Source organism: Solea senegalensis, unplaced genomic scaffold (genome assembly GCF_019176455.1).
Source record: "Solea senegalensis isolate Sse05_10M unplaced genomic scaffold, IFAPA_SoseM_1 scf7180000014891, whole genome shotgun sequence".
NCBI lineage: Eukaryota > Metazoa > Chordata > Actinopteri > Pleuronectiformes > Soleidae > Solea > Solea senegalensis.
Window position 1 is genome coordinate 88,655 of NW_025321163.1, and position 21,820 is coordinate 110,474.

General features: G+C 42.7%; 1 protein-coding gene across 2 annotated transcripts; it reads left to right on the forward strand.

The window, feature by feature from the left end:
* The first annotated feature begins 1,940 nt into the window (after positions 1-1,940).
* On the forward strand, positions 1,941-21,820 carry pkib (protein kinase (cAMP-dependent, catalytic) inhibitor beta). Of its 2 annotated transcripts, none has more exons than XM_044016948.1 (3): positions 1,941-2,132; positions 17,426-17,581; positions 20,412-21,820. In XM_044016948.1, exons 2-3 carry the CDS (start codon positions 17,440-17,442, stop codon positions 20,492-20,494), a joined length of 225 nt encoding a protein of 74 aa, XP_043872883.1. In that variant the 5' UTR covers positions 1,941-2,132; positions 17,426-17,439; the 3' UTR covers positions 20,495-21,820. The 2 variants fall into 2 exon arrangements, with proteins under 2 accessions (XP_043872883.1, XP_043872884.1); XM_044016949.1 differs by lacking the exon at positions 1,941-2,132 and adding an exon at positions 12,662-13,777.

A 21,820-nucleotide genomic window follows, 5' to 3' on the forward strand; every position in this document is an offset into this window, starting at 1 on the left:
TGCACTGAGGCGACTTCAAAATAAAATACCAACGCGAGAAGACGCAAATATGCACTGCACAACACGACAAGAGGCTAGAACAGTATTATTTGGACTATTAAGGAGCCTAGAGGTTACAGGAGACTACGCTATGAAATTGAAGCTGCAACGATATTTAAGTGTATAATCATATAAGTTAATAGCAATAATTGTTGCCAAATTTAACACACTTTAACTTAGAAGAAGAAGAATACGGCAATGTATTAAGTTCACAGCACCTGATTATCTATTGCTGTTTTATATCGAACTTTTTTAAATCTATTAATTATGAAGCGATTGAATTTGTTATATTAGTCGTTAAAAAAGTAATAATATTACTTACTACCTATTCCTTGTATCAAAAACAATCAATTGCATCACTCCTAATTTTACTACATTGATTAGTAAGCGAGAAAAAGAGATATACTACAAGTGTCTTTTGGAATTGAAACTAAATTAGCAACTGGACCGACAACAGTGTAATGCAAAACAAAGAAGAAGCATGAAGTGTTTTGTGCACGTTGCTTACGATGCCACAGGTGTAGAGGGGGCCACAGTTAATGCTGCTCATAAAAGTGTGTTTCATTTACATCCGACTTATGGAACTGGTCGTGAGGGTAGTGGGCTCAAACAGGCTAGCCACTGTTAGCAATACCAGTCGTCTCTCTTGACAACAACAAATATGCTGCGTTCCATTTACATCATAAATCAGAATGAGGGGAGACATCACCGTGTTCCAGCTGAGAACGTTGGTAGCAGTTGTTAGCAATAGCACTCAGTAACGGTGTATTGTTTGACACAACTATAGGGAGGCACAATAACTGATTCCAGTGTACATATATATATATACACGTTTCTCTCAGAAGTAGTTTAGGCTCTTCTGCAGTGATTTGAACACGATAAGGTGAGATAGTCCTTTATTTGTTTTACTTTGGTACAGCAGCACAGACGGTAAAGATAATGATCATTCATAATAAACAAGAAATCATCACAATATGAAAAGATATTAAGGCTGTAAATAATGAGTTAAAATAGAATGTCGAACGTACATTACAGACCACAGCAGGTGTAAAGGTAAACAATATAATATAATATAATAAGGGTTGTACAGGGCACCAGAACTCAAGGAGGCCCCACACCTGGTATTGGGCAAAGTCATAATGTGCTCACTCTCCTGCACCAAAGTCTGCTTTTTTGCAGCACGTCAGTAATGATGTGCATCCTCTTGTGACTTTAATGTTTGTGCACGAGAGGCTGTCGTCTCTGTCGAAGGTTTTGATGAGATGCTTCAAATGATAATGTGACAGTATGTCACTGAATTGTATAATAAAAGTCAGCGTGAGTTTGTGAGCTTAATAGAATTATATTAGTGCATCCCAATCCGACACTCTACTGGATCATTAGAAGTCAGTATCACCCAAATAAAACCCCTCATTTTTCAAGCTTGGTTTTGATTTGATGGAAGCACAGGACACTTCTGTATCTGTAAAAATACAGAAGTGTATTGTGGAAGGAAGAGGACGAAAAATGAACTTTTCTGAAATGTATTCTTTTTTGTGTGCGTGCCCTGGACAGGGGTTCGGATCGGTTTGGGTTGGTTTGGGGGGCTTTAGAGCACCTTCATTTGTTCATTAATATATTCATTCATTCATTTGCTCTGGTGTATCCGTTATTGTGTTACACGAGGAAGGACGAAGGTATATCGCCAACTCTGTATTTCGACACACCATTTGCAAAATGTAAAGCGTATGATGCTCAAACAGACAGAGAGAGTTTTTCCTGTCTCTGGAGACACATTTCAACCTTATTCTTTGTCCACACTGTCCTGCTTTTACTTTGAAGGTCACATCCTCTCTGTTCCTGTATCATCTGAGCTGAGTGTAGCCTGACGCTCCTCCCTCCTGCTGCTGCTGCTGGGTTCACGCACACACACACACACACACACACTACAGTCCATGCTAATGCCGCGGGTCCGGCGGCTCAGCTGGAATGAAGCCGCGTCGTCGCTGTGCGCCCTCGCTCCGCGCTGCCTCGTCGTCCCCGCAGACGATGGTGTGTGTTGGATAGTTTGTTTGTTTTCTTTGTTCCTCGGCGAAGAATCTGACAATCAGCTGGTGAGTGAGTGAGTAAGTGAGTGAGTGAGTGAGTGAGTGAGTGAGTGGTGGCGCACGCGCTGTCACCTGTTCAGCTCCACAGGTACGAGAAGAGAGTCTGCTGCTACTGCTGCTGTTACTGCTGTTAGTGTTACTGCTGTTACTGCTGCTGCTGCTGCTGTTGTTACCGCTGCTGCTGCTGCTGTTATTGTTTACTGCTGCTGCTGTTACTGCTGCTGCTTGTTACTGCTGCTTGCTGTTACTGTTACTGCTGCTGCTGTTACTGTTACTGCTGCTGCTGCTGTTACTGTTACTGCTGCTGCTGTTACTGTTACTGCTGCTGCTGCTGTTACAGAGTCTGACATGCAGGGCAGACTGGAACACCTGTCTACACACATTCTGATATTATTAAGTAAACAAGAGCTAGATCAACAAACACATCACCAACTTATCTGACAGTACTGTGTGTGTGTGTGTGTGTGTGTGTGTATGGCTTAAATAATAAATATACAAATGAACTCTAAATTAAAATGATCTACTGTTTATGAACTGTATTACATGATTTAAAAAAACAGTTATTGTTAAATGAAGGTTTTACACGTGTTAGAAACAATGACTTTGACTATAAATATGGTCTGCATCATCTGCTGTAACAATAATAATTAGGTTTTAAATTAAAGTGTTATTAAGTGATTCAACGAAAAAATATATAATTGTCAATTCCGTAGACCAGCAGCTGTAGACCAGCAGCTAGCTGTAGACCAGCAGCTGTAGACATGGAGACCAGCAGCTGTAGACATGTAGACCAGCAACTGTAGACATGTAGACCAGCAGCTGTAGACATGTAGACCAGCAGCTGTAGACCAGCAGCTGTAGACATGGAGACCAGCAGCTGTAGACATGTAGACCAGCAACTGTAGACATGTAGACCAGCAGCTGTAGACATGTAGACCAGCAGCTGTACCAGCAACTGTAGACTGTAGACCAGCAGCTGTAGACATGGAGACCAGCAGCTGTAGACAGCGGCTGCCAGACATGTAGCGGCTGTAGAGCTGTAGACCGGCAGCTGTTGTGAACATGGAATAACGGCCAGCAGACTGTGAACATGTAGACCAGCGGCTGTGACCGGCAGCCAGACGCGGCTGTGGGGCTGTAGACCAGCGGCTGGAGCATGGAGACCAGCAGCTGTGAACGCGGCAGACCAGCAACTGTGAACTGTAGACCGGCGGCTGTAGACATGGCCAGACCGGCATGCAGACCAGCGGCTGGCTGGCAGACCGGCACAGACGTGGAGACCAGCAACTGTGAGCATGTAGACCGGCAACTGTGAACACATAATAAGACCGGCAATAGCCAGACATAGACCAGCAGCTGTGAGCTGGCAGACCAGCAGCTGTGTGTAGACATGTAGACCAGCAACTGTAGACATGTGAACCAGCTGTAGACATGTAGACCAGCAGCTGTAGACCAGCAACTAGCTGCTAAAGACCAGCAGCTGGCAGACATGGAGACCAGCAACTGTAGACATGTAGACCCGCAACTGTAGACATGTAGACCAGCAGCTGTAGACATGTAGACCAGCAACTGTAGACATGTAGACCAGCAGCTGTGTCTCGTTGTGTGTTAATATAAACACTTGCTAGCCTGACCTTTACATGGTTCTGATAAGTTGCGGTGACTTTTTATTCTGCCTCCTCACACCAGTGTGATATTTCCCAGATGAGCCTCCAATGTGAATAAATAAAAAACGATTTACTTTGAAGAAGTAAACGTTGTTTGCAGTTCTAAGCCCACAAGTTAACCGACTATTTTATGATGAGGAAGCAATGTAACATTTTTGTAATCAATGAAATAACTTTTAGATCAATACTTTGTTACTAAGCTGTGTAATAAGCGGGCTAACATGCAGTGAGGTGGTAATTGTTGTGATATAAACCTATAATCTTTGTTGGTTCAGTTATGGATAAAGCGCTAGAAAATGGATGGATAGCAGAAAGACACAGAGTTGCACTCAACATGCTAACAACTAGCTGCCAGCTAAAGCTGTGATGTAATAGGCCAACGCAATCCTTATGTTTTGGATACAGATTAACACAGTTGCATTGTACGGTAACATTTTAGTCAACATTTAAGCCAAACGTACGCCACCCTTATGGCAAACAAAATAATAGTGCTGTGCTATAATGGAACCTAAAGAGGGCGCTACAGGACTGTGTGGTTTGATGAATGTGCCGTTGTAATGAGCGTAGAAGAAGAAGATTAATAAAAGTGTGGAAGTGAAGCACGGAGAAGTTCTCCTCAGAATCAGAATCAGAATCAGAAGAGCTTTATTGCCAAGTATGATTTGCACATACAAGGAATTTGTTCTGGTGTCATTGGTGCATAACAAGCATAGAAAATTAAAAAAAAAAAATTCTGCTAGTTATTTTATTATTCGATACTACAAATAGTGAGACCAAGATTTATGAGGGAGCAATATAAATGCACATGGTGTCATTACACTGTGCAATGTCACAATGACAACTTAAAATGTTAAATAAAATGTTTATTACAGCTTCATTGCTGTTATGCTAGCAGTCACAGGTGCAGTCACCCATTTGGAAGATATTAAAGAGTTAAAGGGCTTGTATTTAAATGGAAACTTGATGATGTTTAGCCTTTCCACAGCTACGTCCATGTTTGCTGCGTTATTCACAGTTGCTGCCACCAACTTCTCTTTCACTCCAAACTCCCCCACGATCCCCTCAATCTCCTCGGCCACAGCTGCCCCAGTTTCTCAAACTCTGTTCAGACTTATCCAGCCACTGCAAAAGCTTATCTGACAGCTTATGTCATGCAAATGGGAGCTCGTCCTCTTCAACTGATGGTCTCTCCAGTGATTTCTTGCTAGCTTGTTCGTGGCTAGTGTTAGCGGCAGTGTTGGCTAGCAGGTGGCCGGCTCCCTTTCCACCTCGCGCAGTTTTACCAGACATTTTCCCACAGTGGTGGCGTGGAAAAGTAACAATAAAGAACAAAGATAATTATGAGTCAAGTGTGAAAAACAGTTTTGTTGTGCTAGCTCCAAACAAACCACATCTAAACTGCACCCATCTCACGAGCCTGAAAGGTAATAAGTGTTTAAGATGATGTAATACAGATTATATGCAGTGTATTTGTAGTATTTTGTCACTTTGAGAAGCACAAACTCATCTCATGAGTCCAGAGAAACAACCTGTGTGCAGCTTTATGTCACCATAAATCTTGTATATCGGGATGCAGCCTAAAATGACATCCACTTATTATTTATAAGCCACATCAACCAGCCTTACAATACCCATATTTTTGTTTTCCGCGCATCTGCAGAGGTCATGTAGTCTTCTCTGTAGTGACCAGTAAACATGATATTTAACATAACATAAACATAAACATAACATAAATATTTAACGACTCTACCTCGACTAAGACGACAAAAAAACAAAGAAAAAAAACTTGAACATCGCACTTATGACTAGCACTTCATAGTTTGTTCTACTTGAAGCTCTTACTTACTTCTAGCTCTTATTTGTACCCAAATGTTTAAATGCACTTTTGTAAGTCGCTTTGGATAAAAGCGTCTGCTAAATGACATGTAATGTAATGTAATGTAATGTAATGTAATGTAATGTAATGTAACAAACTCATGTATGATGTAGACATACATTTTCTCAACATAAAAAAACTAACAGTTGAGGAGGGTGCAAGCGTAGAGCTCAAGGAGGTCGCAGCCTTTTCAGCCGTTTCAGTCATTCATCTTATACTGATACTGATATCGTGCCGATGATATTGTGCATCCTTAAATCCAATAAGACATTTTTATGAACAGGGAGCCAAAGTCCTGTGATATCAGCAGCATGCTCCATGGGACTGGATTCAGTCATAATTGAACTCTTATTAATATTTAGTCATGGGAAGTTCTGTCATTGATGGGTGAATCGTGCATCTGCTCTGCTCTTTCTTGTCACCATGTGTTAACACAGATGTGAGCAGACAGATGATGTCATGAGAGTTCCATGATGGACGGATGAACAGGTTGTTTTCAAGTGTGTGTATGATTTTTCTTCACTAAATAAATCATCCAATTTTTTTTTCTATTGATTTTTCAAACCATCACTCGTTTACGGTAAGTCACGGTAGCTCAGTGGTAGAGTGAGTAGTCTTTTAACTGGAAGGTTGTGGGTTTGATTCCCAGCTCCACCAGTCTACATACAGATGTGTCCTTGGGCCAGACACGTTTTGTCATTTTACTGACATGGAACATCAAAATCAAATTGTGACAGCAGTATTTCACACTTGATTCAGTTAGAAGCCAGAACTCCTTAATGAGGTGCTCCTCTCTGGAGGCCAAGGTTTGGCTCATGTCTGGAAATGGCTGCAGTTATTCTCAGACAACATTTAGTATGGCAAGTTTCTTTTGTGTAACTTCAGTAAAAAACTACAAAACCCTAAGATAGTGGAAACGATCCGTTGTACTCCTTGTTGTTTCTATGCGTCTTTCTTCGATGGTATTTGCCATCTGCTGCCAAAGTGCACATTTTCCACATTTAAATGCGTCTCTCAGTGACAGACACAGTTGAATCCCTTCACTTCAATTGCCATTGATTGCAGGGTTGTGCAACTTTGAGGATGAAAACAGTAACTTGCTGGGATAAATCATCCTCCTCATCAATTATTCCTTTGTATTGACCGGTGACCTATAAAGAGTTTATTCAGAGCCCTGTAGTGTCACCAGTGGATGGCTGCCATTTGACATTGGCTACTTACATAGCATAAAGACATGATGGTGCGTTCAATGTCCATCTGGATGTGGAGGACGTTTAAGATGCTTATTAGAGGACAGAGGATACAATGGAAACAGAGACCTGTCTCCTCGCTGAGCTACACTGACCTCTACCTCTCCGTGCAGTCCAGCGAGGTGCCAGCAGACAGTAACTGTACAGCTCTACGGGAAAGTACTGTGGTTGGTCATCTGTCATCTGGAAGTCCGCCCAGAATCGTCATGTCATCTGTCCATACTGATGAGATATGATCAATAGAGATGGGAAGGAGACAAAGGCTTTATTGTAATTCACTAGGCGTCCATTCAGTCCACAAATCAGTGACCTGCTCACACAATGGAATCAACTGCCTCCATTCTTCTTCTTTTAATTACTCCATGGAATTTCATCTGCCTGAGAAACAGGGCGAACATTTCAGCGCTCATTCTGCTGATTGGCAGGTGTGAGACGTGCAGAAGCTGTTTGATTTGAAGTGTGTTTAATTTATATTGTTTGAAGTAGTTTTCATGTGCCTTTTGCTTCTTTTGACAGACAGGAACAGACTGAGCACAACAGGATGCAAAGAGCTGCGAGATAGAATCTGACATGCAGCTATGTCTGGGCTCTGACTTCCTTTCTGGTTCCTTCTGGAAATTGTTCTGCATTTTTGTTTTTGGACTTAAATGAATTATTTTAAACTCTAAGTCAATGGCCTGTTGCCCGTGTCTGTTGTAAATATTCAACTTACAACTCCTTGTGAACACATTCACTTTAGCAACTATTCAGCATGATAAAAGAAGCAGTGTTGTTTTTTGAGCTTGCTCTACTGCCCCCTGGTGTCTCAGAGAAGGTGTGGCTCTTTGCCTCTTATGTTCCTGTATACTGTTGCCTGTGTGTGCAGCAGTCATGAGAACAGCCACAAACAAGATGTGCTCAGTGATATATATATATATATATATATATCAGTGGTATTTCCGTTTTATTTATTATCTGATTCTAAACAATGTTTTATTTTTTTACATTACATGTCATTTAGTAGACGCTTTTGTCCAAAGCGACTTACAATGGAATTGAATACAATCAGCGAGGGGTGGAGTCGAACTTGCGACCATGATGTCTTTCGCACTTAGGGTACCGGTCTTAACCACTGAGCCACTCCACCCCATATTTTGGAAAATGACCGGATTCTCTCCTCCACATCTGTCTATGACTCACTCTGACACATGTCACGGTCGAAGAAGAACATCCACTGCTGGAGATCGCAAATGACGGCGGCCTCAAAAGTATGTTTGAGTCAACAACTCTGCCGGTGTTCTGGATTAAAGTCATGGCAGAATAACCTTAGATCGACGCCCTATCTGTGTGAAGCCGGGTTAATGTTAGGAATAAGGCTAGTTAAATGAATGGAAGTCACCTTGAGTGTTTAAAAAGGGTCCCACCGTGGAGTTGTGATATGATAGTTTTTATTGTGTGTATTTCACTCCATGCCTCATTTGAGGCATGGAGGAACATGGGTGCAGGAGTGGCACGTGTAGCTGCAGCAACACTGGCTGCATGTTAGCTGCATCACTGCTAACATGATGATGGAGGACAACCTCGGTCATGCTCCTCAAAACAACACGTTTTGTGCTGAAATATTGATGCGAAGGCAGCACACACTGTCCTCACGCTGACACATAGTGAGTATAGGAGCCGAATGTGTTTGATTGTGTTATGAGGTTTGGTGTAATTCACTCAATGTGTGTGTGGGGTCGCTGTGCTCTCAGAGGGGGAGCTCAGGTGTATATAGGTGGCATTATCACAGTCCTTGTCAGGTTTTTGACCCGGAAGGGCAAGCGCTTTTCGACCGCTGTGGCGCGGAGGCGCTCCTCATGAAACTGTTTTTGATTGTCTGATGGAATTTCCTTATGTATGGAAAATGCACAGCAATAAATCTAATATATTGCAACTCAACGAACAGCGTGGACATTTAGTCTAAGGCAGAAAAAGAGCGATCGCCAAGGCAAAGTGCGTCAACCAGGTTATCCGGAGTTAGAAACCTCAGTAGCGGAAGTTTTAGATTTTATTAACTGAGGCCTTTTATTAAGTAGCTAAAATGTATTTTTCCTGCAGGCAGAGACTGAGGTCTGCAGACCGACACCAGCAAATACAGGACATACAATGTAACTGTCTCACTTGTATCACATGTCAGTATTAGTGAGTAACCAGTCGTGCATCAGAACGTGAAGTCTACAGAGGGAACAGTCAGTGCTTCACTTCACCTCGAGGCCTCTGCTAGATGTTCTCTACAGCTCTCTGTCAATTGTGTTAATTGTTGTAAATAGCTGTTGTGTTGTGTTGTGTTGTGTTGTGGTGTTTGACCATCGTGAAAAGCTGCTCATTCTGGCTCATGTTTGCCATCGTTCAGGACACTTCACCAACCTCATGTTGGTGAAGTGGTTGGTGGTGCGTTTAATTACAGAGAGGGAAGTTTGATTCCAGAGGCTCTTTGAGGGACCATGACGAGGAGCTGTTTTTTAAATACATTTGTTTATTTGAGAATTTCTTAGAGAACTCACATTCATAACATGTTCTTAAACTGAACTGAAGTTTGTTCATTCATTCATTCATTCATTCATTGTCTACCACTTTATCCTCCACATGAGGGCTGATGCAGGGGGGTCAACGCACAGAGACCAACACCTGAAAAAATATTGAGCTCTCTAAGTAACACCATTATGTCCAACGTTAAAATACAGTGCAAGAGATAAGGTGACTATAATTGTGTTAGTAGTTAAATTTTCTATGCACTCCATTCCTCAGAATTCCTCAGCTCTACTCCGATCACATACCCTGGTAAACACAGTAGAACATTATTTCTGATTTTCCTCAAAGTACTACCAGAGGAAGCTCACGTCCCAGGTGTGGTACACGTAGCACAGTTTGAGAACCATGTATCCAAAGTGTCCAATTAATATTTTTGGGTTGACGAAGGAAAGAACATGCAAACTCACTGCAGGAAGGCCCTCGGTCAGACTAGACTGTGAGTCATTTTTGCTGCAAGGCAACAGTGCTAGCCACTATATGAACCACACTGTTCTAAAAGATGCTTTTTATATACATTATATATCCATTGACATCACCGCCCTCTCCAAAACAAGACTTGCCGGAGAGGGAAGTCTCTCCGAAGTTGGTGCCAACTACATCTTCTTCTGGAAAGGGAAAGATGCTGAAGAGCGGTGCATCCAAGGCGTTGGCTTTGTTCACCATCTTCAAGAAGGGGGATCGCTCAGTCTGCGGAAGCAATCGTGGCATCTCCCTTCTCAGCATCGTTGGAAAGATCTTTGCATGGGTTCTGCTAGACAGGCTCCTGGCCGTTGCTGAGGAAGTCTTCCCAGAATCACAGTGCGGCTTCCGACCATCCCGTGGCACCACCGACATGATCTTCTGCACCCGGTTGCTCCAGGAGAAGTCCCATGAGCAACGATGACCGCTCCTTTTCTTCTTCTGGGACCTGGAGAAGGCGTTCGATAGCGTCCCAAGACCAGGGATGTGGGCAACCTTGATACGTTTTGGCTGTTCTGACCACTTCACGGACCTTGTACTGGCCCTTCACGACGGGATGACTGGCGGTCTAGTGGCCAAGAACACCATCTCTGACTTCTTCCCCATCACCACTGGTCTGAAGCAGGGCTGCTTTTTCCCTCTACCTTGGGGCCATGATCCACAAGCTTCCCGACACTGCCTCTGGTATCCAACTTTGCTGCCAAATGGACAGAGGTCTCTTCAACACAGGACGCCTCCGCGCCCGCCAACTCACCACCCCGACCTCATCTCCATTGAATCTGTTCTTGCCCGAGCCAGTCTCCCCAGCATCGAGTCTGCAGTGGCGCTACATCGCCTCCGCTGGGCAGGACACGTCATAAGAATGTCCACGGCCCGACTCCCTCGCCAGATCTTGTTCAATCAACTTGAATCCGGCACAAGATCTGGAGGAGCTCCTAAGCGTCGATTTTGCGACCAACTGAAGGCCACTCTCCTGCGTTGTGGCATCGACCATGCCAACTGGGAGACCCCTGCCGAGGACTGCACTGAGTGGAGTCTCCCAGGGAACAGACCGCATGGAGAATGAACAACGCTGCGAGGTGGAGGCCAGGAGGCAACAGCGTAGGGAGCGGTTCCTCCTTCCTCGCTCACTGCCCACCCTGCCCTGCTCAAAATGTCCCCAGCTCTTCTACACTGCCTTGGGCCTGAGCAGCCACACCAGACATCGGCACTGTCCAAGCTTTTCAGATTCTTCAGATTCTGTGCGCTGGTTCATTCACAGACGGTGAAACAAAGTCGCTGTCGAGTCTTTGACGGCGACTGCTTTCCAACATAGTTTACAGATTGATGCCTTTTGAGTGACGTCAGTGTTTTTGAAGCCAAACCACCTCCATGTGAGTGAGGAGCCACGTTTAACTATTAAATGTAACCACGTGGATTCCGAGTTTGTGTTTGTACACTCATGTTTAACTTGAGCCACACATGCAGCTACGTTAACTTGTTGTTGTGAAGCGTGGACACGGCATGTGTTCTCATGCACATGTGCAGCAGTCTGTCCTACAAGGCTTGATCATGCAGTGAATGTGTGGCCTCTCAAAAAGGCGTGTTTTGATTGGTTCTTGCAAAATGATTCCGACACACTCTATATTGTGATTTCACACATTGTTTAAACAACAATTAAGATGCCCCTAACTGATACTGACATAATCTGGGACTAAGGAGATTAGAGGAGCTCTGAGGGAGAGGAAGAATCCAGAAAGATTGAGGAATGAGGATGAGGATGAGAATGAAAGAGAATTGTGAACCTTTAGTTTTGGAGGTTTGGACTACGATAAAGAAGGATGAGAAGAGGATTTAAGGAGATGAGAGGAACTGTGTTGAAGAAGTTTGAAGTGTTCGAGCTGTGGAGGGCAGCATTGCACCTCTCAGCCTACGTCCTGCCACAAATATTTTCAAAAGAAGAAGAAGAATCTGTTTGATCCAGTCATTTCAGTGTTGTTATGTAACAGTACAAATACTTTGTTACCGTACTTGAGTAGCATTTTCACATATCTGTACTTCGTTATTTATATTTCTGACAACTTTGACTTTTACTCTGATAAATTTCCCTTAAACACCTTCGTTACTCATTACTACAAAATAAAAGCTGAGTTGGTGACGTAATGCCTGTTTGTTGTTGCCAGTTGCTTTTAGTGGCACCAGCTGTTAGCTCAGCTGTTACTTAAAACACACCAGCGGCTCGTTGTTTACACACCGAGGCTCTGGTCTCCGGGTTTCTGTTGTACACTCCGGACGCAGGGTTTCAGCGGCCAACCGAGCGACGTCACGCAGATGAACCGCAGATTTCTGAATTAAAACACAGTGTGATGTCGAGAAGCTCCACTGAGTTTCACCAATACAAGCAGACACAGGGAGTTTGTCACCATTCATGACAGAATTTTAATTTTAATATTGTTTGAAGTTGTTCACCTGTACCTATTATTATGCTTTTATTGTTAAGAAGCCACAACAAATGTCATATTCAAATTGTAATTGCTCACATTGTTTAAATACTTTTACTTTTGCTTCTAATACTGAAGTAGATTTTTACATCAGAAAATGACTTTCGATACTTAAGTCCAGTAAATGTCAGGTACTTTATGATTTTTACTCAAGTAATATTGTAAAAGGTGATTTTAACTTCTACCAAAGTCATTTTCCGGGAAGATACTTGTACTTTTACTTAAGTATCGCTTTCAAGTACTTTATACAAGACTGCCTAAAATGTGCTGATGCATTTAAGCAATTGTAAAGACATTGTTCTCTAACTTTACAACAGATATTCTTCTCCCACAATATGATTTTGATTTACATTTTTATAGTCTGTGCAAAGTGAAGCATGAAATATATTACATTAATTACATTGTTATCTTTCCCATATCTGATCCAGTGATTTTGACCAGTATCGTGCAGATACTGTTATTAAGTATCATATCAGAGTCAAAAGTGTGACGTTAACTGACTGATTTCTAAAAGAAACACCGAGACAGTGTAGCCGTTTGAACTGTACATGTACACCGATCTCGTCTCTCTGCCACCGACTCAACAAATGATCTACAAAGAAGAAATCTATGTTATGTGTGTAATATGTGTGTTTGTTTTTCAGAGAACTGAACATGAAAACATGAAAGTAGGCAAAGAAAGATCTGCACACGGATCAGCGGAGAGGCGGAAAGATCTGCCTGGGATGTTCTGTGTGGGATCTAACGGGAGGCTGTGATCATGCTGTCTCATTAGATCAGCCTCTCAGCTTCTCTCTCTGTCTCCCTCTCTCTCGGCTGTTTGGGAACAAAACCCAGCTCCTTCAGAATGTCAGCTGCTGAGGTTTCAGTCAGACCTGAGATTCACCTTAAACAAGCCTCTTTCATCTCTCTACACTCTTTCTAATGTGTTACATTGTGCTTAGTTCATAGTTTCATGTCAGCTTTCCTACAGCAAACAAATCAACGACTTCCTGCTAATATCAGCTGCAGGGAAACAACGAGACTAAAGCAGCTTAAAGACGGACTGTGTCGTCTTTGGCTCCCCTCCTCCACTGTATCGCCGTCTTTGTAACAATGGTACGGTTTCCATGGCAGCTGGAGCACATTAAGCTTTAGGATAACAGTGCAAAAAAGTGGGGAGAAGGACAGGGAATAATCACAGGGTATAAAGGGACTAAAAATAGCAGGGAACTTAATGCCAGGCATTATTTATTTGTCTAAAGCTTGGTGTCAGTGCCTGCTGTGTAAACAGCAGACTGTTTTTTTTCCAACCTAAACCCCACAGTCTGTTCCTCTGCCTGTGGAAGAAGGGGAGGGATACAGCAGCACAAAGACAAAACACTCAGTGGTGAGGGTTACAGAGATTTATTATCATTTCATTCATTCATTCGTCCGTTCGTTCATTCATTCATTATTACAGGACTCATGAGTGTAATGAGTGGATTGGAGACGGGAAGACAAATGGCCAAATTGTAATTAAAGAATTTTCAAAAACGATGTCACAAATCACCTGGAAATGTGAAAATCTTAATTTAATAGCTGCTGGTTCATTAGTCACTCTCTCAGCTGAAGTGCCGTGTCTATGTTCACACTGCGAGTGTTGGCGAGAGAGATGAGGAGCAGAATAGAGGTCAGCCTCAGGCAGAAGGCAGAGTCATGCTGTTTGTGTGTTTACATGCATTTGACTCGGCTTAGACAATAATTCAGTTTTCTTAATGTCATGCGAACGTGTTGTCCGTCTAAAATTGAGCTCGCCTCAGTTGGACTACCTTACCTGCATAATGTGATTGATAGTCTGGTTACTCCTGCATGTATATGGTTAGTTGGCACTCTGCACATGCACCATAAAATTGGTATTGGTATTGGTATTTGACCCAGAAGTAGAAGGAGCCATCACGGTATCCCGGTTAACATGTACAGCAGGTATGAAACATACAGAACCACAGCACGGAAAGGTCAACAGGAACACGGTGCACTAGCTTATAGAGAGATACAGCGCCACCTACAGAGGCAGAGTCTGACACACATGGCCAATAAATGGGATTTCTACTCGGCATGTATCGACCCTTTCATTGTGTAGACATTGCTAGCCTAGTGAGAATGTTCTTTCGCTGTTCGTGTTGACGGTCCCTAAGAAAAGCAAAATGTTTGACCAGAGGCAGTAGATTTTTCTGTATCATTTAAAAACTTTACACTTGCTCCTGAATTACTAGATATCCATATGCACTGATTGACACTTAAAAAAGTGGTTTAGTTAGACTTAAAACCTACAAAGTCTCACTTAAACACTTGAGAAGTAAGTGTACTTTTTTACATCTCGCACACACTGAACATAGTTACCTGCGGCGCTGTGTTGCAGACGTTTGTTGGAAAAGTGACTGCACTCATTACTTACCAGGTTCTTGAATAGAGTCTGACTTTGACATTTTCTATTCAACACATTGTTACATTCACCCATCACTATCATGCTCTGTGTCAGGTGCTGAAAGCCTTCCATCACTGTCACTGTCAGTTTATCTTTAGCAAAGACATGGAACTCTTGAAAAGCCAGAAAAGGCATCTTGTGAATAGTGCTGATATTGAAAGAACTGTTTGATTGAGACATAATCCTGTGCTGTTTGAGCAGAATTACCCTTTAACGCTGGAGCTGGTGGGCTACAACACTGCTCTATTAAAACAAAAAGAATGGAGACTTCAACTGCATGATTGTTTACACAATGGTGCTGCAAGATGGAGGACGTTTCAAGAACATAGAGTATAATTTGTTGCTAAATGATAGCGTTACTCAGACCTGTTTCTGTGTCTGACTGAACCGCCACGACAAGATAATCCCATCTAAACAGCTGTTGGATTAAGAGCTAAAATAAAACAGTTGAGATGATGGGTCACTCCTGGAGGCTGTTGAACTGTTACTGTAGTAAATATTATACATTTGATCCACTGGATCCAGAAGACTTTGCTCCATGTCTATTACCATCTTACATAAAGAGAGAGAGAGAGAGAAAGAAAGGAAGATGACGTAGCAACAACTTGATCGCTGATCGGTAGAGTAAGGAAAGTGTGGGTGTGGAACCAATGAAGAGAAATTTAGTGTTATTGGCATTAAGTCGATAAGATTTTAAGATTTTTATTTCTTGTAGACAGATGAGGAGAGAGGAGGGGGTGGAGTCGTGGTGGGCTTGGAGCAGAGGCAGAGCCGGGTGTCATCCGTGTGGCCCCAGGACAGAGCCTTGGGGCCACACCACTGCTGACAGGGCAGGGTTGGGATTGGAAAGATTTGAGTTGAACTTATTGATTGCGACCAGAGAGGAACGATGAAAACCAGGGAACGTGTAACCCAAACCGTTAAGGAGGATAAGGAGTACGGAGAGTAAACCAGAGTCAGCTGCCATCAGAAGATCAGTTTCTGTGCTATGGAGTGCACCAAAACCAGACTGAAATTGTTCATCGAGATGATTGTGTACATGAAGAGCTATTTTTTCTAGGATTGTGCATGAGATATGGGAGGTTAGACCTGGGTCTGAAGTCATTGAAATGAGTTTCTTGGTGTGATTATTGCTGTTTTAAACACTGTGTTTGCCCTGTGATGGGTGTGACCCCATCTTGGCTGCTGGGACTCAGCTCCCTGATGTTTGTATAGTAGACATTAGCACTCGTTCTTGTTTGTTGTTTGTTTGTTTTCGTGACCCAGATGCATTTTCTTTTTGACAATGATGTGATCCGCTTTGTCGCCTTCAAGCAAAGAAAACCAGACAAATGTGATTGAGTCACCTGGGTGATTTACTGTGGCTCATAAGAGCTCAGTGTCTAACAGATGGCTAACCTGTGGCTCTTCTTTTGGAGATCTAGCTAATGCTTATGTTCAGCTGTGTGTGTGTGTGTGTGTGTGTGTGTGTGTGTGTGTGTAGCTGTACACGTCAACTAGAATTCCATTCCTCTGTTGAAGGGTGATAGGTGATGGGATTGTGCTCCTAGTTAATAAAGACAAAGCAAACACAACAGAAAGGAGCCGAATGGGAAGAGAAAGTGAGATAGTGAGAGAATGGATTCCACTCATGTTTACCTGCCAGTGGTGCTTTTTTGTAGTGTTGCCATAGCAACAGCAGCTCAGCGCATGTGTGTGTGTGACACGGTCACCAGTGTTTCCATGAGCCCAGACAGACACACTCTAGCGATAAATCCTTAGAAAATAGTCTCTTGATGTCGAAGTCGATTTTTAGTCGTGCTGTGTGTGAAGCAAACATGGTCATAACGTGTTTGTGTTCTACACAGCAGACACACACCAGACATTTACAGCCTTTTCAATTAGTTGATTATAGAAAATAAAGGAAGACCCGTCCAAGAATCCTATACTATTTATGTCAGTCAAGCTAAAATTTCAGGATGGCAACGATACCACAGTCATGATAACGACCCGTTTACTGAAACTAACCCACAAACTTAAAAACTTTGTAACAAAAAAAATAAACAGCCCACAACAGGATTGTTTATAAATGTTGCTGCTGCTCCTTATTTTTTACATTCTTATAGAAAACAAAATGGCCTCCGTTAAAAACAAACTGCAGCAGTAGACGACAGGTGGAGGTTTACGGTGGTGTCGTAAAAATAAGTTCTCCTAAAACTGTAGAGGATATGACGTAGAGAAAAAAGTTCCACCTAAAAGCTTAAAGGTTATTTATTTAGAGAAATACAGTGATACTTAACTGTTGCTTTTACTGGGTATTTCCTGATTCTTATTTTGATGAATATATTTTATTTTTATTTCTGCAGTTTTATAACGTCGCGCTTCAGATGACCAAAGAATTATAGTTATTATCAGTTAATTAATGAATTCATTCTTAATCTGTCAAATTCTTAATGTCAATCATCAGTCTCAAACATTAACATAGTTTTCATGTATGTTACACAAAAACATCAATAAATATTTAATATTGGTGAAATAAATGTGAAATGTCTTCCTTCCTTCCTTCCTTCCTTCCTTCCTTCCTTCATGCAGGCTCCTTGCTAGAGATGACAGAAGTAGAGCCTGTGTTGGACTTTGCCTCCTCTGGACGCTCGGGGAGGAGAAACGCTCTGCCCGACATCCTGGGCTCTCCGGCAGGCGTGAACCCTGGAGACCTGCCTCTGAAACTGGCTGAGCTCTCCCTCAAAGGTAAACTGGGATCATAATCCTGCACACTTGGGTGTCGGTCAGGTTTCTGTTGTCTCTGACAGCTTTTTATTTCCAGCAAAGGTGATATCTTTTTTCCCATAGTTACACACCCGGGGTGTGTTTCTATTTCCATTCCGTGTTTTCATGCAAAAACTTAATAGAAACACAGTTAATTAAACAAAAGCACACGATAATAACATAGATAACAACTCAGTAAGTAATGCCACAACTCAACTTGAGGTATTTTCATTTAAATTCATAGTTACATTATTGTGGCAGTTCAAAAGGTTGATATATAACAAAAACAGTGGCTTTATGACATCATTTATTGTTTGAACAAACTTCATTTACATTCCGCTGTGTTCTTTTGTCAAAATTAAAAATAAAACATCAGGTCCAGATAAAGTAGCCTGTCGGTCACAGACTTGTTCTCTCCTCCAGTTTAGTTTGGCGAAGAGCCTTGCTATGGCTCGCTAAATTGCTACCGTCTTTGCTGCTAACGTTAGCTGTGGCTTCACTTGACGTGGTAGGCTACACTTGAGCTGCTTCGGTGGTAAGCTAACTCCCTCTATCTATGTCGGGGGGTTCTTGAAATCGCATACAGAAACAGTTAGAGATTCAAAAACATACACACATACAAAAAGCATATTGGGCTAGCCATTGTTAGCCATAACAGATGATAGCAATGCTCCACATGGTATTTTGCACTCAGTGCAGTGTAGTAATCTGTCTACAGTCACAAACAGTACTATGTTTACAAATGATTTACTGTGAAACAGATAGGACAGTAGCAGTGTTTGTGTGATGGCAGCCATCTTCCTGAATCCTGAACTCGGGTTATGTCGCTCCAAGTTTGAAATGGGAGTTATAGTTGGCTCAGGACGTGCACACGCTGCCGTCATCACTGACTCTATGTAAACTACACTTCATAAAACCTAAACTCTCACTGTAATGGATGTTAATGCGTAATGAATAACCCTGAGATTTATTCCTTCACTTACCTAGTGTTGGATGTGAATTACCATGGCAACATGTCAAGTGCAATGAAGCTCAATGAAATATGAATCTTCCTGTGTTTCAGTTATCCTCAGTTCTGTACTGAGTCTCAGATTAGTCCTACATGTAGGACTAAAACAAGGAGTTTTTTTTTTTTATATGATTCAACAGGAGCCTGGTGTTACCATCGTTTAACGACGAAAGGCGGCTCATACAGGAAAACAATTATATGAGTAATTCAAATTATACAAATTGATATATTGAGAATATAGCAGAAGGTATCACATCACAATCTCGCCTTGAGATTACTTTCACGTTGTCATCCACATTGTCATTACCTCAATAACTCATTAACATCAGTCATATAGTCATGTACAATGAGATTAATCTTAAGACGAGTTTAAGAGGACTCTGTTAACTGTAGTCTTAAAAGTGATCACATTTGCAATAGGAGGGAACACGGAGGCTGGGAGTGCATTCCACAGCCTGCTTGTTCTTGGTACATATGAAGATAAATGAAGCTGAGTGTTGGATCTTAGGATGTTGACAAGGTGTGGGTGACCACTTGTAGTTGATCGGGTTACTCAAAATCCAGTTGCTTGTGTTGGCAGGATTCTTGTGAGTTCCACAGTGGGTTGCAGGAAGATGTGCCTGTAGAAGGTACTAAGACTGGCCACTTTCCTCCTGTGGTCTAAGGGGAAGATGCTGGCCCTCTGTGGGTCCCATGTTTGGAATTGGCATACAGCTTTCCTCTGAAGTCTGTCTAGTAGGTTTAGAGCTGTTGTGCCTGCTCCGCTCCATATTGGGGAAGCTTATTTGATGAGGGGACAGATATACGCCTTATATACTGTTATCCGAGCCTTAATTGGGAGAAGGTCTCTGTTGTGTCCAAGGATATATAACCTCCTAGCTGTCTTCTTGGCAAGACTTTTGATGAAAGGAGTCCAGGTTAGAGTGTTGGCGATGGGGACACCGAGAAGAGTAATACTCTGTGTTGGCTTTAGCTCTTTGTTCATGAAGTGGAGAGGAGGATGGGACAGTTCTCGTTTCCTGCTTATAATCATCATGTTATACACCAGTCTGAGGCCCACTTGTCTATTTTGTCCAGATCACATTGTAGGCTCGCAGCACATGTGTTTCTAAGGCCAGGGTTTTTTTATAGTGACGTGTAGAGTTGAATCATCCGCAAATAGATGGAGGTCATTCTTCAAGTGTGATGCAAGGTAATCAATAAAGATCAGAAAGAGTAAGGGCCCCAGGACACTGCCTTGTGGGACTCCAGCAGTTATGGGCAAAGATGAAGAGGTAAACCCATCTAGTACAACATATTGACAGCCAGGAAGGATGAAAATCCAGCCATACAGGTCACCTTGAATGCCAAAGGAAGTCAGCTTGGACTGAGGGCCTGGTTTGGTTAAACATCAGCACAAAAAAAAGGAACAATATTACTAGAGGTAACATAAGTTGGATCACAATTCCATAATCTTGGTCGATTCTTTCAGGAGTCGTCACCATTAGATCAGTCCATTTCGAGGCCTTTCGTAATTATGATGTGACAATAGGAGATGAGATGACTTGGGCAGTCAACCCAAGCCAATAATAAGACCAGGGGCCAGTAAGCCACTTGCTCCTATGACTGAAACAGGGTTTCCCCCTTCACAGCCCCCGTGGATACAAGCCAGGGTGTCATCCCCTTAGGGAGCCTGGTCGACCAAGAATTCAGCACTCTCAGCCTACCCTATGTTGTACTTTGGTTGCTTTTAAAGGACCTTCACTTCAGGTTTTTATCACACAATAGATGATGTTTAACAACTGTCTTCCTTGCTTTGTGTAGATGGTCCGGGAGCAGCACAGTCACCTACGTTGGAGCAGCCTCCAGCGCCGCAGGAGAGCTCAGAGGAAAAGGAGGGATCGTAGGGATGAGTTCATTTCCCTCCCCAGAAACCTGCAGAGATAACCTGAGCAACGGAGCTGGATGATCTGTGGAGAGTCAGTGTGTTTGAGGAGCAGCTGAGCCACAGAGGGAAAGAGCTGCTGGAGCGACTGAGACCAGCGTGATGAGACTCTTTGGGACTAAAAAGATACGCAGTGATGAAGTGAGTGTGTGCGTATCACTGTGGACACTGTGTGTGTGTGTGTGAGAATCAAAATGACTGTGACAGACTGGATAACTGTTCACTACTATTTTTGTATGATGTAATGAAAACTAAAGAAAAACTCTTTGAAATGTAAAATATCTTTGCATTTGCTGCTGATTTGTGTTTTGAAGTGACATGATGTCAGCAGGACGAGGGTTTGACAGCAGCTCAGACTACGTCTGACACAAAAACAAAAAGAAGTTTGTTGTAGGCTTACACTTCATCCACATGGTAACTGTACAGTTTTTAACTCGACTTGCTCAGACTGTTTAGATCCTTACAACAACTGTGTCCCTATGGTGCAGGATGATACCATGAATCAGCCGTTCATCTCTTGAGACATTCTTGTAGAGAATAGTAACCCACTGCCAACAAGGTACACACTCTACTGTGTGTTTGTAGAGGGTTAGCTGCTCTGTCCAAACCTTTGAACATGTGAGTTTACATCCTCTAACATTCCAAAAAGTGACGTACCATTATCTAATGTTATGGGCTCAGTTCTAATAGGAGGAAACAAACTGTCAATCAAAGATAAAAACACTTTTGTAACGTTCTGCAGATCCTACAGGAGGATGGAGAGAACTTCAGCAGGGCTTTTCTTCTTCTTCTTCTTCTTCTTCTTGTTACGTGGTGTAGCGTATGTCTGCTGTCTGAGCAACACAATGTGTTCCCAAAATGGCAGCATGTGCTCCTTCTGCCTCGCCAGTGTGTTCACACTCATCAACACATGAGCAGAGCTGTGAAGATGGAGAGCGAGAACCGCAGCGAGAGGCCACAGTTTGCTGTATATATATCTGTGTTGTAGTGTAATCCCTGTGTCATACATGCACCTGTATGATGAATCACACACTGGACCTGAGAACAAATGCTGCTCTGTGACTGTGTGCGATGGCCGTGTCTTTGTGTGGATGTGTTTCACAGATACAGCCTGCTGCTGCTGTGCTGCTGCTGCTGCACTTTAGTCGTGAGGGTGAGGTGTTGGTGTTGATGTACTCTGCCGTGTCCTGATCTCTAAGTGGTGCGTATATTTTACTGAGCTGGATTGAGTCTTTTGTGTTGATTCTCTCCAGTGGTGAAAACTGCCATATTAAACCCACAAACCTGT

Excerpts from the sequence above, each read along its gene's own strand:
- pkib (XM_044016948.1), top strand. The coding sequence starts at position 17,440 with ATGACAGAAGTAGAGCCTGTGTTGGACTTTGCCTCCTCTGGACGCTCG. Across the intron at positions 17,582-20,411 it reads GGCTGAGCTCTCCCTCAAAG|ATGGTCCGGGAGCAGCACAG; the intron begins GTAAACTGGGAT and ends TGCTTTGTGTAG.